This window comes from Tinamus guttatus, unplaced genomic scaffold (genome assembly GCF_059628265.1).
Source record: "Tinamus guttatus ecotype Peru unplaced genomic scaffold, ASM5962826v1 Tinamus_guttatus_pri_ptg000171l, whole genome shotgun sequence".
NCBI lineage: Eukaryota > Metazoa > Chordata > Aves > Tinamiformes > Tinamidae > Tinamus > Tinamus guttatus.
This window is the reverse complement of record NW_028288705.1, coordinates 960017-977034: the sequence shown is the minus strand read 5'-3', so window position 1 is coordinate 977034 and position 17018 is coordinate 960017. Positions and strand designations below refer to the sequence as shown.

Below are 17018 nucleotides of genomic sequence, written 5' to 3'. Positions count from 1 at the left end.
TTGTTATTTAGGTGACAAACAGCATGTTTGGTGCTTCAAGGAAGAAGTTTGTAGAGGGGGTTGATGGTGACTACCACGATGAAAACATGTACTACAGCCAATCATCGATGTTCCCACATCGGTCAGAAAAAGATGTAAGTTGAATAAACTTATTTTCAGACTTTTAATAGCGATTTAGTTCGGAGTAATTTATGTGAGGAAAGATGTCATTTAGCTGTGTAAGACAGTTTTCAGAGGCAAGCACTTTAGTTTTAGCGTGTTAATGCATTTAAAAACTTCAGCTATACACTTGTCAGGACTTCACTAATTCATTTGATTCACTGCAAATTAAAATGGATTATTGATTATCTTTTGTGCTTACATCTTGTCTGAAATGTTTTTGCCATGCTTTTGCATAGTATCTTCAACTCTCTATCATTTTGGATGATGCCTTGTGCGTCTTGTTTTGTCTGCCCAAGAATTCTAATTTAAGTTTTTCTCCCATTTGTAATGATACAAAATTATCAAACAAACATTCACGCAAAAAAGTGCTCTAGATAATGCATTATTGCCTGGCAAAACTGCATTGAAGTTACTCAACTGTGTTTATTATTAGGAGAAATAAATTAGAACAGTATCTCAATCTTACATGGTGTGACGTGGGAGAATATTGAAAGCCTGATTTTAACTTCATGTCAACTGAAGGAGAGTTTAGACTGTCAGAGCAGGCTTGCATTTAATATGTGTAAGCAAGACTTATGCCAGATTATTATTGTATTTAAAAGGAAGAAAAAATAAAACCCTTTCCCTTCAGATTTCTTTTAAAGAAAGAAGTCGTTTCTTTAAGTGTAGTTCAGTGATTCTCCACATAAATATGGTTGTTCGTGACCTATGCACATATAAACATTTTCTAGTCTTTTTGATGGTTTAATTTTTAACTCAGATTTTCAAGGATAGAAAGAAATAAGTTTAGAATAAAAGACTTAAAAATATCTGTGCTGCTTTCAGATTCAGTTTCATAAACTATTTCAGTGAGATTGAAGAGAAATTTCAGGTGACCCAGCCTTTTCTTCTCTCTGAAGAGCCCTACTCTTCAGATGGAGGAGTATTACAGTGAAAAATTTCTCATTAAATAGCCTCCTCTTTTCTGTGCATGTACATGTATCCAAGATGCCCACAGTGCTGCTTCTCCAAACATATTCTTGGGTAGTCTCAGATATTACATACCCCATGGTAGGTTCAATGTATTGAGAGAGAGATTAAGTAGTAGTGAGAAAGGTAAAGTGAGAGTTAACACTGTGCTAGAATCTACACAATGAAAGCTGATGCTTGGCATGTTGTTGACACAGTGAATGAATGTTTTAGTTGCCTACTCTTTCTGTAGGCGATGTGGCAGAAGTGGATCTTAGGATGGGACTTCAAGAGAAGGAAGGTTGGTGTTCCAGACACCAGGAATGACAAACGAGAAAGCGTGAAAGCTTGTGGGAGAAGTGGACAAAATGGGGCATAGAAGCTGCTGTAGTTGTCAGAGAAGACTGATGTCATATCAACATCAAGTGGAAGAGTATTTTTTGCTGTAATTTTTTTCAAGTTTTATTGGCAGGTTCTTGTTAAGGTTTTTTTATTATTATTATTATTTTCCTTTTTGGGGTGGCTTCACATTTTTGAGTTTATGCTTATCAAATCTCAAAAATATATGCTCTTGTAACTTTTTTTTTAAAAAAAAAAAAGTTAAAATAAATATGTGGTGGTGATGCTGACACTGTGTCTTGTACACCTCTCTGTATACCACTCGTATAGCTAAATGCATATTATGTATTTGCATGTTCCTTTTGGCGTCTTGTCTGTCTTGCAGTAGATGAGAAAATGCACAATGGTGATTTTATTTTAGTTTTCTTTATGTCATTCCACCAGTTTTGTAGCTGTAAAACTTTTTCAAATTAAAAAGACTACTCTTTCAAATAGTCTTTCAACTGGACTCCTGATGTTATATGTATGAGGACACAATAAATATATTGACTGTGTCATTATTTGGATAGTGCTGACAAACAACAATAAGTTTGCTCAGAATTTCTTCTGAGCAGACTAGTAGACTAATGTTCAAAATCAGGGTCTGGTGTTGTGAAAATGCAGGATGAAAAAACTTCCAGCATTCTGGATCTTGAAACATCTTTTCTGTCTTTTTATCTTTGAAGTTATGTTGAATGGAGTACACAAGTATAGGAAAAAGTAAAGATAGAGGAAATGGAAAGGAGATAATAATCCTTTTCTTATTCAGAAAGTGGAACTGTAAAAAAAAAAAAAAAAAAAAAAAGGGGGGGGGGAGTCTTTTTATAATCTTATTAAAAATGGCCTTGTGCGTTTCTTGACAGCAGATAGTAGAATTATCAAGCAAGTTATTAACGAGATGCAGCTTTGCATCATTCAAATGGTTGCCTTGCTTTTTGGTTTCATATATATCTTTATTGAGAATACATAAAATTAAAATTATTTTGAAGGTTTTGGCTATCAATTTACAAAAATTCAGTTTAAAGTTTGGGATTTTTTTTTGTTGCCCCTCCAATGCGTCATCTGTACACATGAATCTCACAGTAATACCCAAGTTTCATTTATGCTATAGGATCCTCAACACAAAATTGAGTAGTTCTGAAGGAAGTTCTCTGTGAACAGTTCCATAAATACTACTCCATGGGAAAGGTGTTCTGAATTAAACTTTACAAGAAATGATTTTTTTTCTTTGTCGCTTTGTTTAAAAACTGATTAATTCTGACATCAAAGTTGCTACTTTTCAATGAATGTTTCCTGAGCATTTACACGTATGCTCTTTATGAAATTCTGTATGGGTGCAAAATTTCAGAATGACCCAGAAGAACATGCTGAATGGTGAAAACTTCCTACAATTTAGAGTGGAACAAGAACTGTTATCGCAGGCATATTCTTAAATTTTGAAGTCTCTTTACAGGCAGGAGCAAATACCAGAAAATAGTCAAGGAGATGCTATTTATATTTTAGAATCTCAGTTTAGCTACACACTGAAAGATTTTAATAACTTGTTTTCAACACTATAAATACAATTATAGATATTCAAGATTGATATAATAGTTGAATGAAGAAGTTGCATGTTACTCATCTACCTGCTTGCTGCCAAATTCAGGTGGCTGCTGCATGGGTCTGTTGTTTTAGGCAGTGGATAGTAGATCACTAAATCATCTGACATTTTCCTTTTTAGTAAATGGATGTCTTAGAAACATTCAGTGACTCATTCAATAGTCGTCGGAAACCTTGCTGTGATAAGTAGGTAAATGGAGCACATAATAATCCTGAATGCTCTTTTATGATTTTTGTTGCGCTACAGGCACTGTATAGTAATTGGTTCAACTATCTTTTGGCAAGGAAATTGCAAAGATATTTTATGGAACTTGTAGAAATCAGAACAGTTGGAGGAAATGCACAGTTTAAGATTTGGTTTGAAACTAAGGTGTTTTCAGTGATTTAAGATCACAATGTTGTGCATATGTAAATCCTGCAGAAAAAGGATTAGATATATTTTAGTTTGGATAGTGTGAGTAACCTCTTTTTGAGGGCTATAATGTATACTATATAGCAAGTCAAAATTTTGGTATATTTTTGGGGCTACCACCTCAAGATAAGCAAAGAACTGACTGTCAGCTGTGGGAAGAGCTTGGACTCATTTAGTCTCACCTTTTTGGGTTGCTTATGTATTAGAATATAAGAAAATCCACCTGAGATTTAGCTCGTCTAAACCAAGAGTGGTCCACGCCATTGAAGATGCCAATAGGGGAATGTAAAGAGCAGGGCTGGCAGTTTCTCCAGAATATAACCTACCAGCCTCGGAGGCTTCTGGTTAAGAGAGGGTATCTTCCTACCTGTGAAGATTCTTCTTCCATGAGTTAGTCCATTTGTCCATTTGCATTTGAAGCCCTTTTTATTACCTCTCTCTCCTTTTGGGGAGGAGATCTGTGACTGAAGTGTGTCTTGCCTGAGTAGATATCTTTTACTTCAGTCACAAATCTCTCTGTGGGCAGTTGTGCCATTTAATGAAGATCTGCCAAAATATGAGAGGAGCTGGTAGAGCTTGGGGGCTGAAAGCTTTTGCCATTTCTTGGCCCAGGGCCTATTCATTTCCTCTCAGATTTTGAGATCTGCTCTGCGTTTGGGACCTATATCTTCTATGGCTCTTTCTGTAGAAGTTGTGTTCTGAAAGAAATCAGATGGCTTTTGAACACTGAGGCAAGTAATATCTAGCCTGCAGGTTAAAGATGGCACATCACAACTGTTAGTCTGGCTCCCTGATACTACCTTTCCTGCAGAAGGAGAGAGCCTCAGCTTTGAATATGAAGTACCATGAAATAGCTGGTGGTTTTGGGTTCCTGCTCCCGGGTTCTAGGATTCAGCTGGTCTTCTCTTTTATGGAATAGTAGCATGTCTGTAGTATGAGTAAATTCCCATACCCCTCCATCACAAGATGGTCGCATATTTAGTTGCTTGAAGGGAAACGTCTTTCTCCCCCCCGCCCCCCCCCCCACATTTCCCAAGTTGTTTTTTCTTTTTTTTTTCCACCCTAAGTTTCTATTTAAGTAATTTGTGTGTTTTGAAACATTCAGCTTCGTAAAGAGGCAGTACTTTTATGATAGTTAGAACCCTGAAACAAGACTTAGGTTATCAGAGAGACTGAAATCCAGAATCTTGCAAAGTTTAAGAAACTAAAGATGTTCACTCGCTTTTCTAGAGACTGCTTTCGTTTAAGGTTGCTTCATACCACGTTATCCCAGGTTGATCTATGCACTTCCTAACACTGTTAGGACTCTAAATAAGCCTGTGTAACATCGTTCCCCAAAACATCTTGCTTAGTGTTTGTCTTAGTCATTCTAGGAGAGTCTCTTAGCTTAGTCACAGTCATAATTTAAGTTCAGATGCTGCCCTTAACAGCTGTGACTAAGTATTTAAGAAAAGTTCCCAGGGAATTTGCTGGTATCAGAGGAAGCAGTAGAAGCATTAATGCTAGTGCTGGCTGGTTTAATAGAGCTATTTTGCATTAAAATTGCATTTCATAATTAGAGTAGTTTTGATTCATCTGTGTTTAAAAAAAAAAAAAAAAGTAAAGCTTATTTTAGGGAAAAGTACATTAACATGATGTGTATAATGTTAAATGGAAAACGAGTATTTTCCCACATGTTGTATCATCTGGAAACATATATTCGATTGAATAGTGGGTTCCCTTGCAATGTTTGCTTTGTTGAGGGCATAGCTAAAGTTTTATTTACCTGAAGTGTCATAGATTGTTAGCATGCAAAGAAATGGAGTAGCTCTTTAGTGTCCCAGAGTGTGATCAAACTCACCTGGCATCTTTTAGGCAATATTTAAGATACGTAAAATAAATAAAAAGGAACTTGAGAAAAGTTGAAATGCTGTTAGTTGAATATATTTGAAAGAACTTCTGTGGGCTGAAATCCCTGGGCAGAGAACAGAGAGGGAGCCAAAAGCATAGAATACAAAATTTCTGCTTTTACTATTTCACCTATAAGATAAATATGTATGGATGGGGATTTCAAATGAAACGCTGCATAATAAACTAAACTTTCCTTAGAGAGAAAAAATGCTTTTTCGTATTCTCTCATGCAGTTCGCAAAGAAGAAACATTTCTGAAATACATTTAAAGTTATTTCAGATGACTTTTTAGTCTAAAATATATTTTGCAAAGAAATAATTTTCATTTCTGATTGCAGTAGCTAAATATATTCAGTGGTATTTAGAATTAAAGTTTTAAAGAAGACCTAAATTATTGTGCTAAGTGGTGTTTCTGTACTTTATCTCTTGAATAAAAGTGCCATATTTAATAGATTTCCACTTAACAGTATAAAATCATAAGTGCGTGTGCGTATCAGCATTAGCATTTGAAGTGGTTCCTTGAACCAGATTTATTCCATGCATAAAATCATCTGGCCCTGCTAGAGCGGGCGGGTTATGGTCTCATGGGCAATAATTCCATTCACTGAGCTTACTGTATTGTAATACTGGTGCTTTGTGTGCTCAGCCTGGGTTTTTTATTTGTTTCTAGTTAACTTTGAATATGCAGTGGTTATTTAATTTAGAATATTTGCTTTGTTATCTTAGTATTTAAATGCTTATGGAACTTTTCTTAGCATCTTCTGACAAGCTTTCAGTAATCTTTCGGCTCATTAATACATCATACCATCACAGTGAATGTCTCTTCATTCTCAAGAGAGAAATCATTCTTAAAGTTTTATTTTAATAGCCCTGTTAAGCACCAACATTAACACTGGCAGTTAATGGCCTTGTGACTCAAAGGCAGCATCCTTGAGATCCTTGGATAATGCTGCCAGCATCAGAGAATTTCCAGATAGGCTCCGTGCAAAAAGCGCGACATGTGTGGTGCGCTTGGAAGCGCAGTCGGCTCCCGGAGGGTCAGTGAGGCAGGAGGCCCCAACCTTGAACTGTCACATCTGAAAGATTTTATGCACTTGCAGGTACCTTTCGGTATTTGAATTGGCTTTTCTACTTCATGTATTACATTAAAAAAAAAAAAAAAACTTGCAAATAATCTGCCTCCAAGTACTATACTTTCAGAATTACGTCATTCATTTCATAGTTTTGAGATTTGGAAAAAAAAAAATTACAATGCATGCGTTTTGTGATTACTCTATAAATACTACCATGTAATATAGAGCAGGACTGACAAAATTACTGAATTTCAAACTTACAAATTAGGCCTCTTACACTCTGTATCCTTTAATTGTTGGCTTTTTCTTTTTTGAACGTAGATGCTATAGCACTTTCTCCTTTTGAAGCTGTGGGTCAGCTGTTTTATTACTAAATAGTGCAGCACAGATGGCAGATGCCAGAAATAAAGTAGTGCAAATACAAAATGCTGCTTATGTTTGCACCTATGAGCAAACCCTCATTTATTAGCCCAGATATTAGTGGGACTTATCTGCTTATTCTAGCACGCTCTGCTCGGGAGAGTTGACTTTCCCATGCTGAGTGCGTTTGTTTTAGCTTCAGCTTCCTTGGCACTTGAGAGGGGTGCTGGGATAGAGCTGTGTGTGGTAGTGGCTTTGGCAGCACTAATTTGCTTTAATGAACTTTCTTTGGGCCTCCATGCCAAGGTGTGCTGCGCTGGCAGTTGCCTTGGAAGAGGCAGGAGAGAATAGAGGTCCCTAAACAAACCTAGTGCAATGAGCCCATCAAGAGTTAATAAAAGCAAGTACAGTAAAAAATCTGGTTCATTAATAGGAGTAGGAAATTTTTTGATTGATATGTTAATATTTTCTAGTTTTTGGCGTAGGTCAGTCTGTAGAAATGGAGCCATCTGCTTGGCTCATCAGGTGATTTGAGGTTAGAAGCAGAATCTTACGTGGTCGGAATTGCACTGTGCATCGTTTGCACATTGCATCATTTAGACTTGAGAGTAAATAGAGTTTTCTCATCTCAGCTGACTACTATCAGGTCCTTCAGTACTGCAACGGCTAAATATTGTTCCTTCATTCTGCATGTTACACAAGGTGGTGTTTACTTATTTGTGCCTTTGGCCTATTGGAGTTGATAGTCTTGGGCATCCCCTGTCCTCCAGTGACATGTGCCAAGAAGGCCAATTGAAAGAATTTTTTTTTAATTAAATCACACTGAGTTAGCATAAGAACAAAATTTGTGTTATTTCACAGCTGTTTTTTGTAGTTGTTAACCACTGGCAAATTGATTAAACTCTCAACTACCAGAACTTGAAGAGTAGGGTTTTCTTGTATGTCTGCAGCAAAAGCTACTGGTGTCATAATCTAGATTAACACTTCCCTGAGCTCTGAGAGAAGGTGACTCATTACTCAATTTAAAATGTTGTTGGTGCTAAATACATGCTGCTGGAATATGCTCTTCATTGACATGAGTTCAGGAATTCGATAAGTTTTAGTTTTCATAGGCTGCTACAGATTTTATATATATACACCTATGGCTTTTTTCCCTAAAGCATTGACATAATTGGTTAGCTTTAAAGGTTCTTAGCACACGGGAGAGGCCTTGGTGACCTGATGTGTTAGACTGCCTTGGTTTTATTAGCAGAGTCAGGGCCTCTGGCTGGTGCCAACCAGCAGGTATTCAAGAGTGACTGTTAGTCACCTTTTAATGTATGCTCTTGGAGAACTGATGTATTTTACTTATCCCACGGCCAGTAATGCAATCAGATAAATTAATAAATGCTGGCTGCTGGAAGGGGTTTTCTTGTTCCTGTTGACATTGTTCATCTTGCATCTTTGGTGTCTGTGGCAGACCAAGTTCAAGCAGGCCGTAAGAGCGACTTGGGGATGGTGAACACAAGTTAGGAACCTGCTAGCCCATGTTCACGTTTTGGCCCATTTGGTATTTTTGTTGTTAACTTAAATGGTATGGAAATAGTAAAAAATTAAGGCAGGATTTTAGACTGCTGCATACTTAGCTATATGGTGAGGTTTTTGGTTCGTACTGGTGAGGTTTTTGGCATATTGCAAAATAAGCTAGAGACAGAATAAGAGCTGTGTCTGTAGGGCATTTCCCTTGTCACACAATTTGAAATGCTGCACTAATCTCCTGGAACAGATCCACCAAATGTTTTTTAATTTCATCTTTCTTTTTGAGGCTTATTAGCCTTGATGATTCTACGTACATTACGACTTTAAAGCTAGTTCTGTTAGGCTTACTGAATTTAATACTTGGTCTTTATTGTGGTTGTCTATAAAGAGTTTCTGTGCAAGTCATCTTGAATTTAACTTTTTATATAAAAGCAAATGGCACAACACATGTGACCTACTTTGCAGTGTTTAAAAGGAAAATCCAATTTTTAATAAGTATTGCTAATTAAATGTTGTTTGCCATTTTTTCTTCTAACTAGATTTAAAAATGAAATAGTAATCAGTATAGAACGGGCTGGATCATGTCTTCCTCTCTTTCAAATAATTTAATACCTCTTAAGTCTGTGGCTCTTTTCTTATAGGTATCCAGTGTAACATTATAAATATTTCTGTGCTGTGATTTTGTATCATCTTCCACTCAGCATGTCTCTCGAATATCACAGAGCAGGTGTTTTTATGGGATCCTCTTACTGATTTAAGCTGTTCTGCTTCTCTGTGGTTCTGCTTATCTGTCCCAAAGCTGCTGGAACTTTGTGGCTGCTCTTTGGGTCTCAGTGTCCAATTGTGGCTGCCCCTGCTGCCCGCTCCTTATCCATGGGGCATCTTGGAACTTTTTATCCCTTGTTCTTCCAAGGGAATCACAGTTCGTCATGTCTTGAAACGTGTCATAAGGTTTTTCCCTGTTGTCAGTATTCATTGCTCTTTATTATTTATTTTCAACCTTTTAGTTCTCTGTCCTTGCTTTAACAGCTGCAGTATCACCTGGTTTTATCAGTCTTTCTCCATGCTTACTCAGCGTTGGCAAGGAGTGTGCTTTTGAAGTGTATTTACTGACTCCCTCCCATTCCCCAGCGCTTTGGTTCACGCTGTAGATGACTCTTGGTATGACTGAACTCAAGTCCTTTGAGGTCAAAATGAAACAGAAGATGCTCCTTTCCAACCACCGCATGCAAAAAGGGGTTTCATATGGGGCTAGCTAGTTAGAAATGCACGTGTATTTATGGTCTGTATTTATAGGCAAAGCCTCTCCTCTTTGGGCTGCATTGCTTGCTAATGTCATGGCTTATGAACTATACATTACTATGCAGCACCTATACAGTATCTGTGTTTAAACCAGAGTACCTGATTTAAAGGGTCGCTTTGTCCACAACCAGTTCTCCACAAAGAAAAGACCTTTGATGCAGCTTGGCACAACTTCTAATTATACATTTACTGTAAAGAGTTTCTGTCCTGCTGCTTTAGACCTTTTGTATATGCAAACTGCATGACTGTTTGTGCATGTTCAAAATACCTGTGAATGCATAGTATTTTTCAAATAATATTTCTCATGCTCTTCCTGATGGCCTCTAGTAAAGGTCTGTTTTTATTTTTCCATTCATTTGTGTATATTAGAAAAAATCAGTGTCTACCCTGCATGTCTTGTTTCTCATTTCTGCCATCTAGATGTGGCCCCCTCTAGATTCAATCTGTCAAGTTTTGTGTGCGCTTTATTCTTGTCTAAACTAAGACAACAAAGCAGTTTATGCCGCATCACATAAAAGGTATTTTGTTAGAAACTCAAATTGGTACAGGTTAGAATTCCATTACGTGGAAGAACTCAGGCATTTCCTCTCCCTGAAGCAATTCCTGCCTGTGTTCGCTCGAAGGCCAAACTAGTGGAGTAGGGAAGCAGACACTGGCCGTGGATGGGGACGTGTTTGGGCAGCGTGTCCCGCGTAAGGCGGGTGGATCGTGTCAGCTAAGGCACCCTCTGGCTACGACGGCTCTACCTGACTGACGACCCTTACCTGTTCTCCAGGGACTGAGAGCTGCTTGGAGTGTTCTAGAGCTTAACTGTCCTTACGATTGCAAAGGTTTTTTCCAAATATTTAGCCTAAATCTTCTGTTCAGTAACTTGAATTCATTTTCATACTTCCCCTTTCTGCAGCAGCATGGAGAACAATTCATTTATTTCCTCTTACAGTTATGATTTCAATTTCGGTGTCACATTCTCCTTTCAAATACCTTCTTTTGGAAGTATACAATCCAAATCTCATTCTTCTTCTTCATAGCTCAGGGAATTTTTTTTAGAAAGATTTCCTTTTATAAAGATTCTTCTCTAGAGTGACTTTAGTTTGTCTCTTAAAAAAAAAAAAAAAAAAAAAAAAAAAAAGCCCCCCAAAATGGACAAAAGAGGTTGTAGTGGAAATATTTGGTAATACTTGATGTCCAAAATTCACCATAACAGTGTGAGAAGGATTATTTTATTTGCTGCTTGTATATTTTACTGGTTTGTTTGATATATGCAAGCAAGAAGTTAGCTTTTAGGATGGTATGTCAAAATTCTCATACTCATTTCTCATCTGTGCATACCTGTTTTCTATATAACTTCTGTTAGCTAGTAGCTTGTTTTCCAGCTTTGAGTTTTGCAGCTGGTTATATGGAACCTTGTACTTGCTGTTAATACTTTTAACAATGATTCTAATTTGCTGGTATGATGCATGTTTTGCAGGGGAAATAAGCTACCTCTATTTAAATAATTGAGTATTCATTTTCCTGTAAAACGGCACCCCTTAGTTGAAAGGACAGAAAATCTCAAAAACATTGCTTCTGCAGTTTGTTACTTGGTGCCGTGTGTGAGAACTGAAAGAAAGCTGTTTTTATACACCAAGCCTCCTAACTTTTTACTGGCATGGAATATTCTGTTACAGCTGTTCCTGTACAGATGTTTGGGGGATATCTAAAACATTTGCTGATTGAAAGTGCATTTTTTGCCTCTTCTTGGCAAATGATTATGCAATTACAAAGCTTCAGGACAAGTAGTATAATACATTCATGTCTACTAAACTATTTTTTTTTTTAATTTTAGATGCTGGCATCACCATCAACATCAGGTCAGCTGTCTCAATTTGGGGCAAGTTTATACGGGCAACAAAGTAAGAATTACTTTTATTGATACATCCATTTTATGCTAAAGATGTTTTAGTTTAATGCTCTTTGGGCAGACAACATGCAAATAGTTTGGGGTTTCACTGATCACAAGGAACACCTAGGATGTCCTATTTGTGTGGTGGTTTTGCATTGCTTCATATATATTAGTATGCATTTTTGCATTGCTTTAGTATGAGAAGTGTCACATGTTGACACTATATAGCTGTTAAATATCCACATATAATGCCAATTATAATCCATCGTCATATAAAGAAAGTGTGCGACTTAACCATGGCTCTCTAAGGAAATTAGACTAGACCAAGATCAGCCTAGAACTGAAAAAAGAGATAATGACTGACAAGCAGTAGAAGGAACAGATGAAATCGTAACCGATATTTTATATTGCACAGGAGCAAATTAAATCTTGTCTGTGCTCTTGGCAATTCATGTTAGAAAAAGATTTAGGTCAATAAAATTGTTTTTTGTTGCTCTTTTCCACCTCTTGAAGTCTTTTTCTGGGTTTGCAGAAATTTGTCTAATGTTGCTGTAGAAGACACAAATAAATAAACATACTGCTTAATGCTAGGCACCTCGTTTAAGTGCCAGAGTTAAGAAGTGGTAGCTGGCATACAGGTGCCCCCAGAGATTGCCTCCCAGTATACAAATAGGATGGTTGGGCATGTAAGAGGTTGTGAACATGCCTGTTATCACTGTGCTCCTCTGAATGTCTGCAACTTACTAGCCAAGTGCATCTGATACCCCACAGACACTTTTCCGTGGTCTCTATAGTTCAAAAAGTGTGGATTTTTTTTTTCTTATTTTTTTTAGCTGAACAGCATAAAAGCTTTATGTCCTAGATGCAATGTCTTGGTGAGACATTACTGAAGGAGAGTGATTTCTCAATGGCTGTTGAGGAGCAGCGGTGTAAAATCAACTGCAGTTTCTTTGTGCTAGTGAGATTTGGTATGATCAATTTTTGGCCAATCTGAGGGTCATGGTTGGCTTGTGGTTTTCTTGGTCCCAAAACTGGCACTGTTGGAACTTTCTAGGCTCCACTGTCTCTACTTATGGAGGGAGCTCGTTTATTTAATTGAATCTGTTGCTTCTGTTAAGGTTAACTTGTTTTTTGTTGTGACTAAAATACTTCTGAGAGAAGCAAAGCTGTTAATGCCCATATGTATTGGTAGCTGTCAATCATTTAGCGAGATGTCATGTTGTGGAGTGGAATCATCCTAATCAAACTTAATTTCAAGGCACAAAAATAGCCACTATATTAATCAGCTTCCAGCATTACCTAGGAGATCTCTTACCTCTCTTTAAGAGAATTTTTTTAAAAGTGGAAAAAAACACAAGAAAAAGATATTCACTTGCCATAAGTAAAAGTTTTAAATGTCCATACTTGTTTTCAAGAGCATACACTCTCACTTTGCTGTAATAGCCCTACTTTTTAAAAATTATAATCTAAAGATATACAACAACAAGAATAAAACATCAATTAAAATGCAGTTGTGTTAGAACAAAGTTAACCTGAATACACTAATCCTGTTTTTCAGAGTACTGTATTTAGCTCCTAAGCCTATGGTTTGCTTTATCATTTTATTTTAAAAATTTCACCTAGTGGCTAGTTGGTGTGAAGTGCTATTTGTAATATATATGTTTATGCTCACTGAAATTATTCTGACACAGTACATTGCCAAAAATATTTACAGCAAACACCTTAATATAATCAGCATTTAATAAAGTCTTATGAGGCTCACGTATTGAGCTTCATTATGTCTTAGTTAGAATATATAGAAATAAATCTGAGTGTTAACCAAAATTTTTCATTGCAAAAACCTTGGATTGAGAATTGTGATATAGAACGGTAGACAAACAGCAGTTTTCAAAGTTTGGAAGCTTGAGATCTTTGCGGTTTCTTCAGAGCTTGTCCGTAGCAACAGCCTGAACCTACCTACTGCTTCCGTTCTTTGCGTTCTTAGTATTAATCATCTCTTAAACCAGCACGCTCAGCTCTTCTGACAGGGTGATCTATCAGCAGAGACTGCTGATTCATCATGACTTTTAGCTAAAGTTGCCTGTAAGATAAGAATTTGAATTTCTGTCTGCAAGTCTGCCCCAGCAGCCTGATGCTAAACCAACAGGACAGGTATTTGGAGCTATCACATTTTATGTGCCAAGTTTGTTCCTATCGATAGGTTGCATTAAATGGAATTTTCTCATTTGGATGTAATTCTAAAGCTTACCAAGTACGGAAAGATGATGCGAGATTAGTAAGAACATGAAGTCTTCAGACCTGTTTTCAGGCAGGACAGATAACTGGGTATTTCTGTCTTTGTAAAAAGTGATTTTTTTTTTCTCACTGAAGTGTTTATTCTGTCACACCCAAATGCTTGTGAAGAGAATATTTCTGATCACAGTGTTAAGTCATCTGTATGTTTTAATTGTTAATAAAGGGCACTTCAAGACCTAATCTTTAATCCTAGTCCTTTTTTTTTTTTTTCAAAATATTAGACCTGATTTGTTCATAGATGCTGAAGTTGTGTTATCACAAAGCAGCAACTTAATCTTTGCTAAACTTTTCTAAAGAATAAATTTACTGTTGTCCTAGAAACAATGCAGTAGGGAACTTTTTAAAAATATTTGCTTTACTTTTAATGAAACAGAGCAGTGTTGTAGACACTTGTCAACTATATAACAGCTTATTTAAAAGTAATAAAACTATTTATTTAGCAGTGCTCATTTTCAAAAATGCACCAACTTGCTGAGATAATACGTAGGTTTGTGTGTCCTTGTCGAAGAATCAAACCTAAACTCTTCCTTTACAGTCACATCTTAAAGGGAATGCAATTTCATCAGTAACCCAGATGCAGAAATTTCTTAAAGATCCTTCTAACGTTTAACAAAAAGGGAGAGATATTGGATATAATTGGGATTCTGTGATTCAAAGAAGGACTTAGGTTTTACACTGCACTTGCTTCAGTATTTGCACTTTTTTTTTTAGGTTGTCAGCATAGATTGTTTCCATCCACGCTAGATGGGCAAGACTTTGTTCCTGACTGCAATATATTTCCACCCCTCTGAATTTTTTCTCAATAGGTGCACTAGGCCTTCCAATGAGGGGAATGAGCAACAATACCCCTCAGTTAAATCGCAGCTTATCACAAGGCACTCAGTTACCGAGCCACGTAACGCCAACAACAGGGGTACCAACAATGTCACTTCACACGCCTCCATCTCCGAGCAGGTATTTATTGATAGCCAATATTTCGTGTCTTTTTGCAGAGCACCTTTGAAGTGTTCTGCCTATTTTGCCTCAACTACTTTACAGTCTAATTGATTAAAAAAGAAAAGTAATTTCGTTTTTACCACTGCCTGTGTTGGGGAAATAATACTGTAAAACAGTAAGCTAGGACCTATTGCAGGGCAGTATTTGTTTTTGTGTGTTAGAGAAATTGCTGGAAAATTCTGCTTCAGAATGTAAAACACTTTTTTTTTTTTTTTTTTTTTTTTTTTTTTCCCCCCCCGGTAAATGTGTGGTTAAATTTTCTTTATATGCATGTTATTCATGGTTTAGGGTACCAAGGTAGTAGGTCTGAAGCACTTATTTAAAAAAATATATAAGGAGGGATGTAATTCCTTTTCAAATGCATACAATTTCAGTATTTATGGAAAATTCGATTGAGGATTTAATTAGTATGTAATGGGCCAACTGGTATTTCTGAAGAAATCAAAAACCTACACTATTTACACAGAAGTAATAGCCCAAACATGCTTTTTTTGATGCTAATGACAAATTCTGTTAAAACAGCCAAAAGTCTGTCCTACATCACTTGAGTGAGTGACCAAATACTACTCTGCAGTTTAATCTTTTGGGGATGTTTTTTCTTTTTCAGGGGGATATTGCCTATGAATCCTAGGAATATGATGAACCACTCCCAGGTTGGCCAGGGCATTGGAATTCCCAGCAGGACAAACAGCATGAGCAGTTCAGGGTTAGGCAGCCCCAACAGAAGCTCTCCAAGCATAATATGTATGCCAAAGCAGCAACCCTCTCGACAACCTTTTACTGTGAACAGGTAAGAGGATTTCTTCAGATCTTCCCCATAGAGCTCTGGCCATGCTTTAATATATATATTTAATTATATATATATATATATATATATATATATATATATATATATATCCATTAGACTAGAGCCTAAAAGTATGTTTTAGTCTCTTATCAGGAAACTTTGAAGCTGCTCTGAAGGTTTACATAATTAATTTTAAAAAGGCTTAAGATAGAATGTGGCATTAACTGTTGAATTTCCACTGCTACTTCTTTAAAATAGGTGATATTTGTAATCAGTTCCCGCGTTTCTGAAACAGGTCGTGATTTTTTGTGTATACAAACATCTATAGGATGAATGCTTACTAAGGAGTAGAGCAAAAATTAGTAATACAGTCATTTTTCTGGAAAAAATAACTGATTCAGACACAGTAGAAACTTTGTATTTCACCTCTTCAAATTCTAGAATAACATGGAGAGGCTTGCCATTTGATTAAGGGTTTGATGCTCATTTTGATGCCAAAAGTGTCTCAGTCACTTCTGTTCTTTTTCTAACCCTGAGGGCAAGACTTTAGCATAAGAAATCATTAAGTTTTCATTTAGGTTCTGTAGCCATGTTTATGCTTAATTTATATTGATAAACCCGTATTTAAAATTTTGTTCTTTCTATTTAATGTGCAAAATCACAACTTTGCACAGCTGACTTCTTCTGTGCTTCCTTCCACAACTTCATGGTCCCTGTGCTGCCTGTTACTTCTCTTTCCACACTTGAGGGACCCTTCCTAGAGGACTGTTTTCTACCCGGAACACAAAAAAATCTTAGGGCAGTCAGATGCACAGTCTGCCCAATCCAGTATTTTACGAATTGGGTAGAGGAGGATGAAAACTAGTGTCTCAGTTATCCGAAAATTGATCAGTCTGTTTAATTCTGTGTTTTAACATAATGATAGAGGCATAAATAAAATCTTTCCATGATGGCTGCAGTAGAGACCTAGTAGTAGCAGTTTATGGTCTTGGCATGTGGAAGACATTGTGTCTTGCCCTCCAAATGGATTGAGTCTGCCAAGAGAGACCAGAAAACTGTTTCTTCAAGCGGGTGAAATGTCAAAGGTCTGCATGCCTCAAATTCACCACCTTGCTGAGGCAGAATAGGGCCATTCTTGACGGCCTTTCTTGATGTCTCCAAACAAAGTGAAAGATTTGGGGCTATTTTAAACTGAAATAAAATGCTTCAGATTCACAGTTGTGAAAATATCTGTTTAGATAACACTTCCATTCAGGAAATATGTATGGGATTTTTATTCACAGCAACTTCTAAAACATCCTGGTACAGAGGAGAAATGGATATTGGGTTTTTTGTACAGGGCAGAAATCCTGAATTTTGCTCATCCCTGGGCTTCTCAGCACCTCTCTAATCCTGCGTATTGTTTGTGAGGGAGTTT

At 36.8% G+C, this 17018-nt stretch overlaps 1 protein-coding gene across 2 annotated transcripts in view; it reads left to right on the top strand.

Annotated features, from left to right (window-relative positions):
* The window catches only part of CNOT2 (CCR4-NOT transcription complex subunit 2), an 83957-nt gene that overhangs the window by 46456 nt on the left and 20483 nt on the right, over positions 1-17018 (top strand). Inside the window, exons 2-6 of one of the 2 annotated variants that reach the window (XM_088522937.1) lie at positions 12-134; positions 1364-1411; positions 11467-11533; positions 14625-14772; positions 15422-15604. In XM_088522937.1, the coding sequence (XP_088379063.1) occupies positions 24-134; positions 1364-1411; positions 11467-11533; positions 14625-14772; positions 15422-15604 (557 nt within the window). In that variant the 5' untranslated portion in view covers positions 12-23. The remainder of the gene's footprint in view (positions 1-11; positions 135-1363; positions 1412-11466; positions 11534-14624; positions 14773-15421; positions 15605-17018) is intronic. The other variant, XM_088522936.1, reaches the window with a different exon arrangement.